This window comes from Haematobia irritans, chromosome 3 (genome assembly GCF_050003625.1).
Source record: "Haematobia irritans isolate KBUSLIRL chromosome 3, ASM5000362v1, whole genome shotgun sequence".
Taxonomy (NCBI): domain Eukaryota; kingdom Metazoa; phylum Arthropoda; class Insecta; order Diptera; family Muscidae; genus Haematobia; species Haematobia irritans.
In genome coordinates, this window is record NC_134399.1 from 16,931,959 (window position 1) to 16,952,637 (window position 20,679).

Here is a 20,679-nt window from a genome sequence, read left to right on the forward strand (position 1 = left end):
CAGAGGGCATGACCATTAAACCCTATTTCGATGATGATGACGATGATTTAAAACGTATGGTCCATTCCGATGATGATGAAGATGATGAGTATGATGATGTTTCTCGTCATCATACTGGCATTGGTATTGATCCCGATGATAGTGGCGAAGAAATTGTTATGTTAGAGAAAGGTCATCATTAAGTCTTAACAACCAATCTGTGATCTTTATTGGTATGCTAAAAGGGGGCGATAGATAGCCAACATTTATATTTTAAAAGTGGGGACATTGTAGAGAGAAGAAATATTATTTCTAGAGAAAATTTTCTCAAAACTTTATTTCATAATTATTGGGATTCTTTTTGGCTTGAGGTCATGATAAATGAAAAATGCTGGTGTAGTTGCTTTTTTTTCCATGTTTTATTATTGAAATATTGCTATTTCGGATATTTCGATACACCTTCGGTGATCATCTTCAGCGAGATATTATGTTTTACAAAGTAATGGACTTTCTCCTTGCAAAGTTCATATCTAACTTTCTCCTTGCAAAGTTCATATCTAACTTTGCAAGGAGAAAGTCCATTACTTTGTAAAACATAATATCTCGCTGAAGATGATCACCGAAGGTGTATCGAAATATCCGAAATAGCAATATTTCAATAATAAAACATGGAAAAAAAGCAACTACACCAGCATTTTCATTTATCATGACCTCAAGCCAAAAAGAATCCCAATAATTATAAAATTCCAAAGGTCAACTAAGAAAACTAAACAAACTTTATTTCTATAAAAAATTATGTCAAAATTTTATTTCTATGGAAATTTTTTTCAAAATTTTATTTCTATAGAAAACTTTGTCAAAATTTTATTTCTAAAAAAAATTTGTCAAAATTTTATTTCTATAAAAAATTTTGTCAAAATTTTATTACTAAAGAAAATTTTGTCAAAACTTTATTTTTATAGAAAATTTTGTCAAAATTTTATTTCTATAGAAAATTTTGTCAAAATTTTATTTCTATAGAAGATTTTGCCAAAATTTTATATCTATAAAAAATTTTGTCTAAATTTTATTTCTATAGAAAATTTTGTCAACATTTTTTTTCTATAGAAAATTTTGACAAAATTTTATTTCAATGGAAAAATTTATTTCTACAGAAAATTGTGTCCAAATTTTATTTCTGTAGAAAATTTTGTCCAAATTTTATTTCTGTAGGAAATATTGTCAAAATTTTATTTCTATAGAAAATTTTGTCAAAATTTTATTACTGTAGAAAATTTTGTCAAAATTTTATTTCTATAGAAAATTTTCTGAAAATTTTATTTCTATAGAAAATTTTGTCAAAATTTTATTTTTATAGAAAATTTTGTCGAAATTTTATTTCTATAGAAAATTTTGTCAACATTTTATTTCTACAGAAAAGTTTGTCAAAATTTTAGAAAATTTTCTGAAAATTTTATTTCTATAGAAAATTTTGTCAAAATTTTATTTTTATAGAAAATTTTGTCGAAATTTTATTTCTATAGAAAATTTTGTCAACATTTTATTTCTACAGAAAAGTTTGTCAAAATTTTATTTCTATAGAAAATTTTGTCAAAATTTTATTTCTATAGTATATTTTATCAAAATTTTATTTCTGTAGAAAATTTTGTCAAAATTTTATTTCTATAGAAAATTTTGTCAAAATTTTATTTCTATAGAAAATTTTGTCAAGATTTTATTTCGATAGAAAATTTTGTGAAAATTTTGTTTCTATAGAAAATTTTGTCAAAATTGTATGTTATTTCTATAGAAAACTTTGTCAAAATTATATTTCTACAGAAAATTTTGTCAAAATTTTATTTCTATAGAAAATTTTCTCAAAATTTTATTTTTATAGAAAATTTTGTCAATATTTTATTTCTATAGAAAATTTTGTCAGAATTTTATTTCTATAAAAAATATTGTCAACATTTTATTTCTATAAAAAATTTTGTCAACACTTTATTTCTATAGAAAATTTTGTCAAAATTTTATTTCTATAAAAAATATTGTCAACATTTTATTTCTATAAAAATTTTGTCAACACTTTATTTCTATAGAAAATTTTGTCAAAATTTTATTTCTACAGAAAATTTTGTCAAACTTTTATTTCTATAGAAAATTTTGTCAAAATTGTATTTCTATAGAAATTTGGAGAGGAATACATTGGAAAATCTACCAAAACAACAAGAATTCTACCAATCTATCAAACAGTGAAAAATTTAATTTAATTTTTGGTAGAATTCTACCAATTACTTTTCACCCCGCATATTTGGTTTCCGATATGGTTGAAATTCTGCTCGAAAAAAGGGGAGCATTCACTGTTTGTTAAAATATCAGATAAACGGCCATTTTTTGTAGCTCCGTTTGGCTTTAACTGCCAGTTAACAGAAAGTAAATTGCAAATATCTTCTCTCCGGTTAACTTTAACTGAATATTCGGCAATTAAATTTCTAAGTGGCTTGTGGAATATATAGACAAGGTGACAGATATGTTTAAAAGTTCGTTAGCTAACGGAATGCTAACGGAGCTTCATGAAAATGGGGAAAGTCTGTTAAATTTTTGTTACTAAATTAGCCTAAAACATATTTTAGTTTGGCAAGAAAAGTTTATACAACACCATAAAAAATTGTATTAAAATTTTGTCTTGCATTTGTGTTTTTTAATCGCATTTAGAATTAGAGTGCTGGAATATTTTTTTTTTGTTCTTGGTAAAATTTAAAAAAATTAATAATTATTGTTCGCAAGGCCAAAAAGTACAAAAATATAACAGCAAACATTGACTGCCGGTTTTTGGAGAATTTTTTCTATGGGTCAAGCTTTCAAAAATATTAGGTGGCTGGTATATGCAAAAAGTTCTTAAAATTTTTTGATCTTAAAATACCCATTTGGTAACATTTTAAAAATTAAAAGCAAAATGTTAGCTTGGCCAGGAATAACAAAAATATAAAAGCAAATATTGACTGCCGGTTTTTACAAAAAAAAATTTTATGAGTCAATCTTTCAAGAATATTAGAGAGCTGAAATACAAAAAAAAGAGTTCTTAAAACTTTTTGGTTGTAGAAAATTCATTTGGTAACATTTCAAAAACTAAACTTGTTTTGTTTATTTGGTCTGGAATTACAAAAATATAACCGCAGCCATTGGACTGCCATATTTTGCATACATTTTTCTATGAGTGTCCCCTTTTCGACTATTTCCTCTTTTTATGAAAAAATCAACTTATGGACTTTTTAAAAATTAAAAAAATATACTTTCCGTAAGATTTTAAAAACTAACAAAAATGTTTACTTGACTAAGAATAACAAAAATATAACAGCAAACATTAACTGTCATTTTTTAACCCGGGCTGTACTAGCGTGACCATATGGTCACACACATTACACCGTCACTAAGTTTTCTCGTGTCGCTCGCTGATAAACATATCATTGATTTCAAAATTCAAAAAAAAAAAATGACAGCACAATTCGGGTTAAAGAATATTTCTATAAGACTTTTTGACTTTTTTTAAAAATTAAAAAATATATATTTTCCTGTTATAAAGCATCCTGTCGATATACAAACATTTCACCAGAAAAAAAAAGTAATTTAAAATATTTCTTCCCTACTCAATTTATGTATCCCTTTCACACAAAAATGTTGGCTATCTCATGTGAAAAAAATATAAAACATTCGGCATTGCCGAATGTAACGATCTATAATAATAAATATCTAATTATATAATTTATTATTAATTTTTTTAACCAGAAAAAGTGGCAATATTAATTTTATTTTTATTTATAAAAGAAAAAACGAAGGAAAGGAAAATGATCTCCATAGACATGGTTTAAAGAAATAAGTTTTAATGAAAAAAATAGCCACTACAATATAACACATTTTAAATACTTGCCACCATATACAAAAAAGGTCAAGATTTTTTTCTAATTCAAAAAAGGTGAATTTTAACTAAACTACAAACGTCAATAACACAAAAATAAGTAAATATTTTTTAACAAATTTTAAATTTTTAATAATAAAATATAATAAATAATAAAAATTTTTTTAATAATAAAATAGTAAATAATGTTTTTCGTTAGTTAAAGAAATTTTCATAATTGGAAAGAAAACATTGGACTTGAAATTTGTATTTAGCGCCATAATATAACATCAATTCCTTCTATAAATTGTCAATAAAATATTTTTAAAATCGGCAATTAAATTTTATATTTTAACAAAAAAAAAAAGAAAATTGTTTAAAAGGCCAAATGTAAGAATTCACTACGTCCAGAAATATTGTTTATAAAAATATTTCATAGGTCCTTTGTTTATTTATTTGAATATGCTTATGGCGATCAAATCCTCTCCTTCTCTCTGTCTCTCTTTGTCTATACTTATATCGATATAAACTTTACACAAATCAACAAATCAATTAAATACATCTTAATTTTGAAATCATTTATTTATCTTAAAGACTCGAATCTCGTTGTAACGAACACAAAAAAAGAAAAACCGAAAACATTCCTCAATTTTGAGTCTGTAGTAGTTTTTGAAGTATATACATACATATATTCAATTATATTAATTTTTATTGATACATCAATATAATGTAATTAAAAAAAATTCCTTAATACAAAATTGCTCAATTTTTTTTGATACAAATTTGAATAGACCTAGTAATAATGATAATATGTATTTACAAAAGACAAACATCACATCAATGAAAAGCTTTAGCTTTATATTTTTAACTTTAAGAGAAATATAATTTAATGTGTTTTATATAAAAACAAATATATTTATTGCAAAGTAAGAGTAAAATGAAAAAAAAAAAAAAAACAAAAAACTGTATAAGATAATAAACACGAATTTTACAAACATATCTTTTATATTTTTATTTAAATGTATGGCCAAAACCCAGATTGGACAATGATTTTTATATACCACGCTCCCAACTTTAACATTGGTATGTCCTACACAGAAAAAAATTTCATGAAATTTTTTCCAATTAAAATCTTAATTGAGTTTTAAAAAATATTCAATTAAAAATTTAATTGATTCAACAAATTTTTTAATTGAAACAAAATTCAATCACACAAGTTAATAGTATCAATTAATTTCTTAATTGGATCAATTAATTTTTTAATTGACTGTCACTTAATTTTTTATACCCACCACCATAGAATGGTGACGGGGGTATAGTAAGCTTGTCATTCCGTTTGTAACACATCGAAATATCGATTTCCGACTATATAAAGTATATATATATATTCTTGATCAGGGAGAAATTCTAAGACGATATAACCATGTCCGTCTGTCTGTCTGTCTGTTGTAATCACGCTACAGTCTTCAAAAATGAAGCAATCGTGCTGAAATTTTGCACAAACTCGTCTTTTGTCTGCAGGCAAGTGTCAAGTTCGAAGATGGGCTATATCGGTCCAGGTTTTGATATAGTCCCCATATAAACCGACCTCCCGATATGGGGTCTTGGGCTTATAGAAATCGTAGTTTTTATTCAATTTGCCTGAAATTTGAAATCTAGAGGTATGTTATGACAATAAAGAGGTGTGCCAAAAATAGTGAGTATCGGTCCATGTTTTGGTATAGCCCCTGTATAGACCGATCTCCTGATTTTACTTCTTGGGCTTATAGAAACCGAAGTTTTTATCCAATTTGCCTGAAATTGGAAATCTGGAGGTATTTTCGAACCATAAATAGGTGTGCCAAAAATTGTGAGTATCGGCTCATGTTTTGGTATAGCACCCATATAGACCGATCTCCCGATTTTACTTCTTGGGCTTCTAGAATCCGCAGTTTTTATTCAATTTACCTGAAATTCGAAATCTAGAGGTATTTTAGAACCATTATGAGGTGTGCCAAAAATGGTGAGCATCGGTCCATGTTTTGGTATGGTCCCCATATAAACCGACCTCCCGATTTGGTGTCTTGCTCTTATAGAAACCGTAGTTTTTATCCAATTTATCTGAAATTGGAAATATAGAGATATTTTCGGCCATAAAGAGGTGTGTATCGGTCCATATTTTAGTATAGCCCCCATAAGAACGATCTCCCGATTTAACTCCTTGGGTTTCTAGAAGCCGTAGTTTTTATGCGATTTGCCTGAAATTGTAAATATTCTGGTATTTTAGGCTCACAAAAACGTGTATCGGATTAAATTTGTATCGGTCCATTTGGTAATGCCTCCATATAGACCGATTTCACTTCCTGAGGGTGTAGAAGGCGCACTGATCATGAAAATTGCTTGAAACTCAATGTAAAATTTCCAGATTTTACTTTTCGGGTGAAAATCTACAGATTTAAGATTTCAAATCAAGACGTTATTTTATAATTTTCTTGCACACTTACAAGAGATGTTAATGATTCCTCTAGGGAGCCACCGTGGTGCAATGGTTAGCATGCCCGCCTTGCATACACAAGGTCGTGGGTTCGATTTCTGCTACGACCGAACACCAAAAAGTTTTTCAGCGGTGGATTATCCCACCTCAGTAATGCTGGTGACATTTCTGAGGGTTTCAAAGCTTCTCTAAATGGTTTCACTGGAATGTGGAACGCCGTTCGGACTCGGCTATAAAAAGGAGGTCCCTTGTCATTGAGCTTAACATGGAATCGGGTAGCACTCAGTGATAAGAGAGAAGTTCTCCACTGTGGTATTACAATGGACTGAATAGACTAAGTGAGCCTGATACATCGGGCTGCCACATAACCTAACCTAACCTAACCTAATGATTCCTCTAAAACTCAAACAAAAATGGTTCTTATAAATCGAGAATCTGATATAGACTTCACAGGTAAAATCTTTAAATGTATCTTCAAGAAGTGTACTGGTTGAGCTGCTCTGCTTGATCTGTCCTCAAACCCCCCTGAAATTTCAAAGGAAACCCTGGCGGGTATTTAAGATTCGGCCCGGCCGAACTTACTGCTGTATATACTTGTTTTAATTGATTCTATCATTTCTGTGATTGAAGACATTTCAATTAAAAAATTAATTGGATCAATTAATTTCGTGATTGAATCTGAAAAAAAAATTTTTTGTGTGTATGAGAAAAGTACGCCACTAAATCTAAATTGTAAGTCGCCAGAAACTGATGGAAATTTAAAATTAACTAACCACCTGGAATGAATTCTTTTACTTAAAACTTAAAAAAAATTAGTTTAATTTTCTGCTATGCACTTGAGTTTGCTGAATCACATCAATATCAACGTAGTCGAAACAATAGTAATAAGTTTCTCTATTTCACCAAACAAAAATTGTAAAACTGTTTTGCTGTTAGCACTGCCATTTTCTTTTGAGTGTACAAAGCAATGTGATGTCATCCCCTGGAATGCGAACTTTAAGTCTGAAGTTATGTTTATAGTAATGCTACAGGATCGGCTACAATAAGGAGTTCCCTGGTTATTAAACATAGAATCGGACAGTACTCATTGATGAACGAGAAGTTCAACGCCGCACAGTGGTTCCAAATCGTTTTTTTTTTTTTGAAATAATTCTGGAACTTTTGAACGGATAAAGATATCAGCATAACTTTTTCTTTGTGTGAAAGCTGAGGTCTTTTCCTCGAATGTTTGGTTCCCTAGTGGGTCCACGGGCTAACCTGTAAGCGTTGAAAGTTGGTCACCTCGGGTGTATGAAATTTTGTTTTAGCTGTGAACTCGGCAATCGATTTCGATGATCCTTTCTTTGCTGGATAGAACTTGTAAAGATCTACGTGTGCAATTATCTTTTACCGTTCGTCAGATACGGGCCCACAATTTATTTTTTGACAAAGTGGAGTCAGTATTTTGAACCTAGAAGTTCCGTGTTTGAGTGGATCCGTAATTTTCTTTCTTAATTGCATTTCCTACAAAATTCGAATTTTAGAAGAAAACAAGTCGGGCGGGGCCGACTATATTATACCCTGCACCACTTTGTAGATCTAAATTTTCGATATCACATCCGTGTTGGGGGCTATATATAAAGGTTTGTCCCAAATACATACATTTAAATATCACTCGGTCTGGACAGAATTTGATAGACTTCTACAAAATCTATAAACTCAAAATTTAAGTCGGCTAATGCACTAGGGTGGAACACGATGTTAGTAAAAAAATATGGGAAACATTTAAATCTGGAGCAATTTTAAGGAAACTTCTCAAAAGTTTATATATGATTTATCGCTCGATATATGATATATGTATGTATGTTTAGTAAAATTAGAGTAATTTTTACAACTTTTCGACTAAGCAGTGGCGATTTTACAAGGAAAATGTTGGTATTTTGACCATTTTTGTCGAAATCAGAAAAACATATATATGGGAGGTATATCTAAATCTGAACCGATTTCAACCAAATTTGGCACGCATAGCAACAATGCTAATTCTACTCCCTGTGCAAAATTTCAACTAAATCGGAGTTAAAAATTGGCATCTGTGGTCATATGAGTGTAAATCGGGCGAAAGCTATATATGGGAGATATATCTAAATCTGAACCGATTTCAACCAAATTTGGCACGCATAGCTACAATGCTAATTCTACTCCCTGTGCAAAATTTCAACTTAATCGGACCAAAAAATTGGCCTCTGTGGTCATATGAGTGTAAATCGGCCGAAAGCTATATATTGAAGCTATATCTAAATCTGAACCGATTTCAACCAAATTTGGCACGCATAGCTACAATGCTAATTCTACTCCCTGTGCAAAATTTCAACCAAATTGGGGTAAAACTCTGGCTTCTGGGACCGCATTAGTCCATATCGGGCGAAAGATATATATGGGAGCTATATCTAAATCTGAACCGATTTCAATAAAATTTGGCACTCTTGACTATAGTACTAATTGTGCTCCTAGTGCAAAATTTTAAGTAAATTAGAGTAAAACTCTGGCTTCTGGGACCATATTAGTCCATATCGGGCGAAAGATATATATGGGAGCTATACCTAAATCTGAATTGATTTCAACCAAACTCAGAATGCGTTGCTAATTCTGCTCTCTGTGCAAAATTTCATGTAAATTGGAGCTCAGATTTGCTAGAACTTTTTTACATGAGGAGTCTAGTTAGTAGTATAGTCAAGCGTGCAAAATTTGGTGGAAATCGGTTCAGATTTAGATAGCTCCCATATATATCTATTGTGCGATTTACACTTACATGACCACCGGAAACTAAATTTTCACTCTGAGACCACACTTTATTTCAATTTCAAAATAAGTTTCGTAAAAATTTTATTTCTATAGAAAATTTTGTCAAAATTGTATTCACATAGAAAATTTTGTCAAAATTTTATTTATATAAAAAATTTTGTCAACATTTTATTTCTATAGAAAATTTTGTCAACATTTTATTTCTATAGAAAATTTTGTCAACATTTTATTTCTATAGAACATTTTATCAAAATTTTGTCAAAATTTTATTTATATAAAAAATTTTGTCAACATTTTATTTCTATAGAAAATTTTCTCAACATTTTTTTCTATAGAAAATTTTCTCAAAATTGTATTTCTATATAAAATTTTGTCAATATTTTATTTCTATAGAAAAATTTGTCAAAATTTTATTTATATAGAAAATTTTGCTAAAATTTTTTCAAAATTTTATTTCTATAGAAAATTTTGTCAATATTTTATTTCTATAGAAAATTTTGTCAACATTTTATTTCTATAGAACATTTTATCAAAATTTTGTCAAAATTTTATTTATATAAAAAATTTTGTCAACATTTTATTTCTATAGAAAATTTTCTCAACATTTTTTTCTATAGAAAATTTTCTCAAAATTTTATTTCTATATAAAATTTTGTCAATATTTTATTTCTAAAGAAAAATTTGTCAAAATTTTATTTATATAGAAAATTTTGCTAAAATTTTTTCAAAATTTTATTTCTCTGGAAAATTTTGTAAAAATTTTATTTCTATAGAATATTTTATCAAAATTTTATTTATAATTTCAATTTTTTCTATAGAACGTTTTCTCAAAATTTTATTTCTATATAAAATGTTGGTAATATTTTATTTCTATAGAAAATTTCGTCAAAATTTTATTCCTATAGGAAATTTTTCTAAAATCTTGTTCCTATAAAAAAGTTTGTCAAAATTTTATTTCTCTGGAAAATTTTGTCAAAATTTTATTTCTATAAAAAATTTTGTCAACATTTTATTTCTATAGAAAATGTTGTCAACATTTTCTTTCTATAGAACATTTTATCAAAATTTTATTTATAATTTTTTTTCTATAGAAAGTTTTCTCAAAATTTTTTTCTATAGAAAATTTTCTCAAATTTTTCTATATAAAATTTTGTAAAAATTTTATTTCTATAGAAAATTTTGCTAAAATGTTATTCCTATAGAAAATTTTGTCAAAATTTTATTTCTATTGAACATTATTTTCTATAGAAAATGTTGCTAAAATTTTATTCCTATAGTTTGTCAAAATTTTATTTCTCTGAAAAATTTTGTCAAAATTTTATTTCTATAGAACATTTTGTCAAAATTTTATTTCTATAGAACATTTTGTCAACATTTTATTTCTATAGAGAATTTTGTCAATTTTTTTATGGAAATTTTGTCAAAAAATTTTGAGCATATTTGATCGTTTGAGTGACCTCAAAGACTCATTCATAAACTTTATCTCTAGATCATTTTATTTTCGAAACAGTCCTTAAGGGCCTAAATTTCTATTGCGCATGATTTGTTATTAAATTAAAACAAAATGACGCCACTTTTATTTTCATTCAGTATTTGAAAAACGTCATCAGAACAACGTTGTGTTTTTTCAAACCTAGATCAAATAAAGATAATGTAAATCACTCCTCCAAGAAAATTATGAAGAGCGCAGCTCGAGCAGAAATGAAAAAAACTATGTTGTTTTGGCTTGTGTTTCCTCCACAAAGGTTATCGCCACAAACCAAAAACACTTTATCAGTTTTAGGTTTAAGAAGACGAAAAAAGAAAGAGGAGCATCTTATGGATGTCTTATGCATATGCCGGTTGTCAGTTAGCATTGCAAACTCGAAGGCAAAACGCAAGAAAAATTCATATAGAATATAAATCTGTTCCGAGAGAAACTATAGGTTATAGAACTGCATTATAGTATAAAGAAAAAAGTGAAAGTGTTTTGAAAAATAAAATAAAATAAATCAAACAAACGTAAAAACCGTACAATGTTCAAAAGTGCAATACGTTACCTTTCATCGACAACATCAACAACAAGCGGCTTAAGAAATAAATTGGGCATATTAGGTGTACCCTTTTCAAAGGGTCAACGCAAAGCTGGTGTAGAACGAGCTCCAGATTTATTAAGAGAGCATGGTTTAATAACCAAGCTGCAGCAATCTTCGGGAGGTATACATTTTAGGATCCATTCTAATTACGAATTTTATTTGTACAAAATGTCTGTATTTGAAAAGCATCTTATAGTATGTTCAATTGTAAATTAATTATCGCTAATGGATAACATTGTCGATAACACAATCGAGTGTAAAATATAAAAAAAAATATTTGTTATTTTAGCAAAGAGTTACTGCTTTCGGATGCTTGTATACACTCAAATTTTTTTGTTCCTAATTTCACAAAAAAATTGCCATCTGTATCAAAAACAAAATTGTACCATGTATAATTGCTGGTGCCAGAAATTGCGCGAATTCGTATGGAATTGAAAATCGAAAATTTTCATTTCCGAAATATATCGTGCCATGTCACTCACTCAGTGTTGCATACAATTTCATAATCTGCAGTCTCTAACTAAAATCGTAATGTTTCGAACACAATGTGCGAAACGCAACGCTTACCTTCTGTACATTATTTTGCGATGACCGAAACAAGTCAAACTGGATTTTTTTGAGATTCTCTACCTGTATTCGAAAATGTATAGAAATCAAATTTTGACAAAATTTTCTATATAGAAATAAAATTTTGACAAAATGTTCTACATAGAAATAAAATTTTGAAAAAAATTTTCTATAGAAATAAAATTTTGAAAAAATTTTCTATAAAAATAAACTTCTGACAAAATTTTTTGTAAAAATAAAATTTTGAGAAAAATTTTCTATATAAATAAAATTTTCTATGTAGAAATAAAATTTTGACAAAATTTTTTACATAAATAAAATTTTGAGAAAAATTTTCTATAGAAATAAAATTTTGAGAAAATTTTCTATAGAAATAACCTATTGAGAAATTTTTCTATAGAAATAAACTTTTGACAAAATTTTCTGTAGAAATAGAATTTTGAGAAAAAATATCTATAGAAATAAAATTTTGACAAAATTTTCTATATAGAAATAAAATTTTGACAAAATTTTCTATTGTAGGCACTTTATATAATAAAAATATTTTAAATACTATTTTTGGAAAAAAACAAGCCAGGAGAATTATTTTACAATTTATGTATGATTGTGAAAAAAAAATAATAAATTCATTTGGTTACTGACATTTCAATTAAACGTTTTGTTTTATTAAAAGAATCCTTATACTATATAGAAATAAAATTTTGACAAAATTTTTAACAGAAATAAAATTTTGAGAAAAATTTTCTATAGAAATAAAATTTTGACAAAATTTTCTAAAGAAATAAAATGTTTACAAAATTTTCTATAGAAATAAAATTTTGACAAAATTTTCAATATAGAAAAAAAATCAATTTTCTATAGAAATAAAATTTTGAGAAAAAATGTCTATGGAAATAAAAATTTTACAAAATTTTCTATATAGAAATAAAATGTTGACAAAATGTTCTACATAGAAATAAAATTTTGAAAAAAAATCTATAGAAATAAAATTTTGACAAAATGTTCTACATAGAAATAAAGTTTTGAAAAAAAAAAATTCTATAGAAATAAACTTTTGACAAAGTTTTCTGTAGAAAAAAATTTTGAGAAAAATATAGAAATAAACTTTTGAAAAAATTTTCTATAGAAATAAACTTTTGACAAAGTTTTCTGTAGAAATATAATTTTGAGAAAAATTTTCTATACAAATAAAATTTTGACCAAATTTTCTATATAAAAATAAAATTTTGACAAAATGTTCTATATAGAAATAAAATTTTGACAAAAAATATAATAAAAATATTTTAAATACTATTTTTGGAAAAACAAGCCAGGAGAATTATATTACAATTTATGAATGATTGTGAAATTTTCAATTAAACGGAAGTTTTATTAAAAGAATCCTTATACTATACAGAAATAAAATTTTGACAAAATTTTTTATAGAAATAAATTTTGAGAGTAATTTTCTATAGAAATAAAATTTTGACAACATTTTCTAAAGAAATAAAATGTTTACAAAATTTTCTATAGAAATAAAATTTTGACAAAATTTTCTATAGAAATAAAATGTTGACAAAATTTTCTATATAGAAAAAAAAAATCACAAAATATTCAACATAGAAGTAAAATGTTGACAAAATTTTCAATAGAAATAAATTTTTGACAAAATTTTCAATAGAAATAAAATTTTGACAAAATTTTCTATATAAAAATAAAATTTTGACAAAATTTTCTATATAGAAATAAAATTTCACAAAATTTTCTATATAGAAATAAAATTTTGACAAAATGTTCTACATAGAAATAAAATTTTTTAGAAAAATTTTCTATAGAAATAAAATTTTGACAAACTGTTCTACATAGAAATAAAATTTTGAGAAAAATTTTTTATAGAAATAAAATTTTGAGAAAAATATAGAAATAAAATTTTGAAAAAATTTCTATAGAAATAAACTTTTGACAAATTTTTCTGTAGAAATTTGAGAGAAATTTTCTATATAGAAATAAAATTGACAAAATGTTCTATATAGAAATAAAATTTTGACAAAATTTTCTATTGTAGGCACTTTATATAATAAAAATATTTTAAATACTATTTTTGGAAAAACAAGCCAGGAGAATTATATTACAATTTATGAATGATTGTGAAAACAAAAATAAATTCATTTGGTTACTGACATTTCAATTAAACGGAAGTTTTATTAAAAAAAAAAATACTTATACTATATAGAAATACAATTTTGACAAAATTTTTTTATATAAATAAAATTTTGAGAAAATTTTTCTATAGAAATAAAATGTTGACAAAATTGACTATATAGAAAAAAAAATCACAAAATATTCAACATAAAAATAAATTTTTGACAAAATTTTCAATAGAAATAAAATTTTGACAAAATTTCCTTAAAGAAATAAAATTTTGGCAAAATTGTCTATATAGAAACAAAATTTTGACAAAATGTTCCATATAGAAATAAAATTTTGAGAAAAAAATTTTATAGAAATAAAATTTTGACAAACTGTTCTACATAGAAATAAAATTTTGAAAAAGTGTTCTATAGAAATATTTTATATAGATATAAAATTTTGAAAAAATTTTCTATAAAAATAAACTTTTGACAAAATTTTTTGTAGAAATAGAATTTTGAGAAAAATTTTCTATATAAATAAAATTTTGACAAAATTTTCCATATAGAAATAAAATATTGACAAAATTTTTTATATACAAAATTTTGAGAAAAAATTTCTATAGAAATAAAATTTTTACAAAATTTTCTATATAAAAATAAATTTTGACAAAATTGTCTATATAGAAATAAAATTTTGACAAAATGTTATACGTAGAAATACAATTTTGAAAAAATTTTCTATAGAAATAAAATTTTGAGAAAAATTTTCTATAGAAATAAAAAAAAAATTTTCTGATTCAATCACGAAATTTATTGATCCAATTAATTTTTAATTGAAATGTCTTCAATCACAGAAATGATAGTATCAATTAAAAAATTAATTGAAGGTCAATTAAATAGTTAATTGATCCAATTAAAAAATTAATTGATACTATTATTTTTGTGATTGATTTTTGTTTCAATTAAAAAATTTGTTGAATCAATTAAATTTTTAATTGAATATTTTTTAAAACTCAATTAAAATTTTAATTGGAAAATTTTTCGTGAAATTTGTTTGTGTGTAGAAACAAAATTTTGACAAAATGTTCCATATAGAAATACAATTTTGAGAAAAAAATTTTATAGAAATAAAATTTTGACAAACTGTTCTACATAGAAATAAAATTTTGAGAAAAATTTTCTATATAAATAAAATTTTGACAAAATTTTCCATATAGAAATAAAATGTTGACAAAATTTTTTATATAAATAAAATTTTGAGAAAAATTTTCTTTAGAAATAAAATTTTGAGAAAATTTTCTATAGAAATAAACTTTTGAGAAATTTTTCTATAGAAATAAACTGTTTACAAAATTTTTTGTAGAAATATAATTTTGAGAAAAATTTTTTATAGAAATAAAATTTTGACAAAATTTTCTATTGTAGGTACTTTATATAATACAAATATTTTAAATATGAATGATTGTGAAAAAAAAAATTAAAAATTCATTCGGTTAGTGACATTTCAATTATACGGAAGTTTTATTAAAAGAATCCTTATACTAAATAGAAATAAACTTTTGACAAAATTTTCGATAGAAATAAAATGTTGACAAAATTTTCTGAAGAAAAAAATGTTCTATGGAAATAAAATTTTGATAAAATTTTCTTTAGAAATATTCATTTTTGAAAAAGGTTAAACCGATTTCTCGAAGCAATTCCCACAAAAATTTCCAAATTTAGGAAAATTCCCCACCAAGTCCCCAACTCAGAAATTCAGTCCCCATTCATGAAAAAATATCTCAAATTTGGAGAAAAAGCCCCAATACTGGCAACGCTGCCTTTAAAGACAATTATTACATATAAGAAAACTGTTTGTTATAATCATATACATTTATAAAATAAATTTCTTTCTTATAGGAATATATTTCACAAAAATATGTTTTAGAAAAAAGTAACAAAATTTCGGTTCATAGTTTTAAAATGTTTTTTATAAAAAAAGTTCAAATAGAAAATTTAAGAACTCCTATCTGAACAATAAAATAAACAAAACTTAAAAAAAATGCAGTCAATATGTACTCGTACTTTTTAAATGTGATTAGTTTTATAGTCTTTCGTGATACCACTCGTTCGCTAATTAGCTACGATTTAAAATAATCTAAAAAAGAAAAAGTTACAAATTATATTAAATAACTTCAACATAATAGAATAAAAAAAAAAACTAAAAAAATCGACACATAAAAGTTTCTTATAGAAAACTTTTTATAATGGGATTTTGGTCTTGTGTGATTGCCAGATTTCTCATTTTATCAGTTTTTTTCTTATACGCGTTTTTCTTATATGAAACATTTTTCGCACCAAAACAATGCAAAAGGATATGGTATTTGCTACATTGTTTTATAAGCGTTTTTTTTCTTATATGAGATGTGCTTATATCCGTTACCTAATAGGTACTTTTAGTTATTGTGGTATCACAATGGACTGAATAGTCTCAGTGGCCCTAAACCAAATCGGGCTGCCACTTTAACCTAAACTGCAATGTAATGCCAACAATTTTTTGCCATTTACTAGTAGGCAAAATTTTATTTCTATAGAAAAATTTTGTTAAAATTGTATTTCAATAGAAAATTTGGTCAACATTTTATTTTTTATTTTAAGTACCTCTTAGTTGGAGAGGAACATTAGTCAAAATCTACCAAAACATCAAGAATTCTACCAATTTATAAATAGTAAAAAATCTACCATTTTTGATAGAGTTCTACCAAATGTGACAACCTTATGCCCTATGTCATAACGCTGAGCCATTGTCCTATTTGGTAAGTTCAGAAGAATTCCCCTACTTGGCCCTGAAATTGGCGATACATTGAATGACGGCGTATATACCTCAGGTTTGATTTGTTGTGACGCCATACCAGATATTCGTAATAGGTACCTATAATGTTCAGCTCGACGGTTGAATGACTTAAAGTCGCCTTACAAACCAATCTACAGATATGATGGGAGCCACCGTGGTGCAATGGTTAGCATGCCCGCCTTGCATACACAAGGTCGTGGGTTCGATTCCTGCTTCGACCGAACACCAAAAAGTTTTTCAGCGGTGGATTATCCTACCTGAGTAATGCTGGTGACATTTCTGAGGGTTTCAAAGCTTCTCTAAGTGGTTTCACTGCAATGGGGAACGCCGTTTGGACTCGGCTATAAAAAGGAGGTCCCTTGTCATTGAGCTTAACATGGAATCGGGCAGCACTCAGTGATAAGAGAGAAGTTCACCAATGTGATATCACAATGGACTGAATAGTCTAAGTGAGCCTGATACATCGAGCTGTCACCTAACCTAACCTAACCTACAGATATGATCGTTTAAGTGGCCTTAAAGATTGATTCATTAATTTTATCTGTTAGGTTAGGTTAGGTTAAAGTGGCAGCTCGATTAAGTTTCAGCCTCACTTAGACTATACAGTCCATTGTGATACAACATTTAACTAAAAGTACCTATTACATATGGGCACTTCTAGTTTTAACCACTGAACTTTCTCTATTATTTTCTTTTGTTGTTGAACATTAACAGACTGCTTAAGTTAACGTTTTCCAGGTCCGCCAGTAATCTAAAACTATATGCCCCTAAAATTTGCTTACGCGTTACACAAAATGCAGGACACTCACACAAGAGGTGTTTAATTGATTCCTTTTCCTCCGCATCATGACAGCTCATACAATAGTCATTATACTTCGCACCAATAGTTTTTGCAAATTCGCCTATCAGGCAGCGACCCGTTATAGCAGATATCAGAATTGATATCTGACGTCTTGAGAACACTAGCATATTTAGTGTGCGGTTAAAGTTTAAATGGGGCCATATTTGCTTGGTGTCGTTACAACCTTTGCAATTTTCCCATCGAACATTTGCCACCATGACGGCCTTCTCACGAAGTATGAGCTTGCAGGTTGCCAGAGACATACCAACGATTCTAGTTCCCCTGGAATATGTAAGGTAGTTCCTAGCCTTGCTAACACATCTGCTTCGCAGTTCCCCGGTATGTTTACCCATATTAGGTGAATATTGTACTGCTCAGTCATCGCGTTGAGAGATTTGCGGCAGTCGATGGCCTTTTTCGAGTAAAGGAACACAGAGTGCAAGGATTTTATTGCAGGTTGACTGTCTGAGTATATATTAATGCCAACAATTTTTGGAACGTTACTTCTCAGCCAATTCGCCACCTCTTTTATTGCTAATATTTCAGCCAGAGAACCACTACAGTGCACTGAAAAAACAGTGAACCCACCAGGAAGAAAACTTTTGGTTAATTTTAGAAAATTTTTAATATTTTTAGAAATTTTTAACTAAACAGTATTACAAACGCTGGCATCACGCCGATATGACAAAAATAAGTAAATATTTTTCGACAAATTCAAGAAAATTTATTATACATAAATAATTTTTTTCACTTGATAAGAAAATTTTGTAGTTTGAAGGAAAAAATTGGAGTTCAAAATTGCAAGAATGGCTTTAGTGACATATGAAGTTCATGATGGATGTATTTTTAATAAAATTTACAAATTTAAAGAAATAATGAACTATTTTGTGAGAAATACGAATTTAGGAAATCTTTATGCTTAATTTTTGTATAATTTTCCCCCGATTTTTAGTTCATTTAACTAACATACGCAAAAAATTATTAAAGTAAATGAAACTTTCTCTAAACATAATAATTCTATGAACTAATATAAAGTTAAATTGGCTTTAGTGAAATAGAGAGTTCACTTTTTTTTGAGTGTGATTAGGTAATCCTTTCGCTATTCGAAGTTCCAGATCTTTAGAATATACTCCGAAACCCATTGTCCATCCAATTTGGAGCCATCAGTGTAGAAATCTATATATCTTTTATTCCCCGGGGTCACCACGCCTCACTGTTGGGAATTCGAGTTTCAAACTTTTTGTCGAAGTGGTTTCCCAGAGTGTAAACCACTACGTTAGGCACATCTCTTTTTTATCTGTAGTTCATTTTATTTTCGGAACAGTCCTTTAGGGTCTAGTTTACTAAAGCCCATGATTTCTTATTAAATTAAAACAAACTTACGACACTTAATTTTTATTCAGTATTTGAAGAACATCATTAAACATTTATCGCACCAAACCACTGCTAAAGGACATGGTGTTATTGCTACCTTTTTTATATGCGTTTTCGTTTTTCTTATATGATATGTGCGTATATCCGTTACCTAACGTGTTACCTATTGTACCTATATGTAATAGGTACTTTTAGTTAATGTGGTATCACAATGGACTGAATAGTCTAAGTGCGCCTAAATCAAATCGGGCTGCAACTTTAACCTAACCTAACATGCAATGTAATCCCAACAATTTTTGTCATATACTAGTAGGCAAAACGGCAACTAAATTTTCTCTTAATATGTTAGCACCTTCATTGGTGAGTCTCTTTTGAAACGTACCCAAATAAGGACATTTAAAATGTATAAATAAAACATTTAAATGTAATAATTTAAACATTTAAAATGTAATAAATAATGTATAATAAGGACATTTAAAATGTATAAATATAAGTATTCAACGAAAGTTTTCCAATTAAAGTCTTAATTGAGTTTTAAAAAATATTCAATTAAAAATTTCATTGTTTCGACAAATTTTTTAATTGAAACAAAAATCAATCACAAAAATTAATAGTATCAATTAATTTTTTAATTGGATCAATTAGTTTTTTTTAATTGACTTTCAAATAATTTTTTAATTGGTACTATCATTTCAATTAAAAATTAATTGGACACTTAATTTCGTTATCGAAAACAAAAAATATGTTTTTTATGTGTAGTAAGTTTCCTTAAAGTTTTATCATTGATTGGGGCAGCATTTTTACAAAAATATATGAAAATCTTTATCACTTTATTCCATTTTGAATTTCGGCAAATTTTCGCCAATATATCTACAATGTCAAAATTCCACGCACTTTTTAAAATATATGACTTTATGGTTTTAAACTCCTCAATAATTCCTCGCCCCTATTTTAGACTCTTTCGTTTGTTGATTTGTTTACATGTTGTTTTGTGTTTTCAACGCACTCGACGCATTGAAAAGTTCGCCAACTTCATGCGTCATATGCTTTTTATCGTGTAAAGATTGAGTTACATACTATGCGTTTATGCGTCCGTTGATGGAAGAGTTGAATTTTCTCTTTGAAAGCAACAGTTTTGTTAGAGTGCTTCACACTGAACAATATCAACCCATGATTAACGCATGCTATGTGACTCACCCTTAACTCAAACATAGTAGTTCCCAAATTTTAACTTTTTTTACAATAGCATATAACGTACGCACTCTGATTACAATTTGGTGTGTTACTCAGGGACCAGTCCTGAGCAATATTGCCAAAGACATTATGCATCTAACTCGTCTCATTCTGAGTGTTCCAAATATATGCACCAACTTATAATACCCTATTCCACAGTGGTTCAGGTATACAATAGTTTTTTTTCTGTGTAGTAGATGCCTCATGATAGTTTTTTTCTGTGTAGTAGATGCCTCAATTTTTAACCTGTCTATCTTCAATATTATCTCTAACATATTAGTCTGCCTTTTTTGCATTACTTACCTTAAATAGTTACTTTTCGCCCAATAAACAGAACCCTTTGGAAAAGATTTGAATTCAATACGATTTCAAATGTTATAGAAAGTTATATCAAGAAAAATTAAAGTGCAACTAATAAATGTGAACACCAATAATAAATATTAATATGAATGATTTAAAAATAATATCGAAAAGTATATTTTTGTAATAAAAAAAAATAGATATATGAAAATAAAATTTGGTTTGAAATTTATATTAT

At 27.0% G+C, this 20,679-nt stretch overlaps 2 protein-coding genes across 3 annotated transcripts in view; both read left to right on the plus strand.

The window, feature by feature from the left end:
* svr (Carboxypeptidase D svr) overlaps positions 1-246 on the plus strand; it is a 78,084-nt gene extending 77,838 nt beyond the window's left edge. For both annotated transcript variants that reach the window (XM_075302670.1, XM_075302669.1), the window contains exon 11: positions 4-246. In XM_075302670.1, the coding sequence (XP_075158785.1) occupies positions 4-182 (179 nt within the window). In that variant the 3' untranslated portion in view covers positions 183-246. The remainder of the gene's footprint in view (positions 1-3) is intronic.
* A 10,691-nt stretch (positions 247-10,937) lies between these two features.
* Positions 10,938-20,679, plus strand: part of arg (arginase) — a 54,331-nt gene continuing 44,589 nt past the window's right edge. The window contains exon 1 of the mRNA XM_075301021.1: positions 10,938-11,303. Within this exon, the coding sequence (XP_075157136.1) occupies positions 11,123-11,303 (181 nt within the window). The 5' untranslated portion in view covers positions 10,938-11,122. The remainder of the gene's footprint in view (positions 11,304-20,679) is intronic.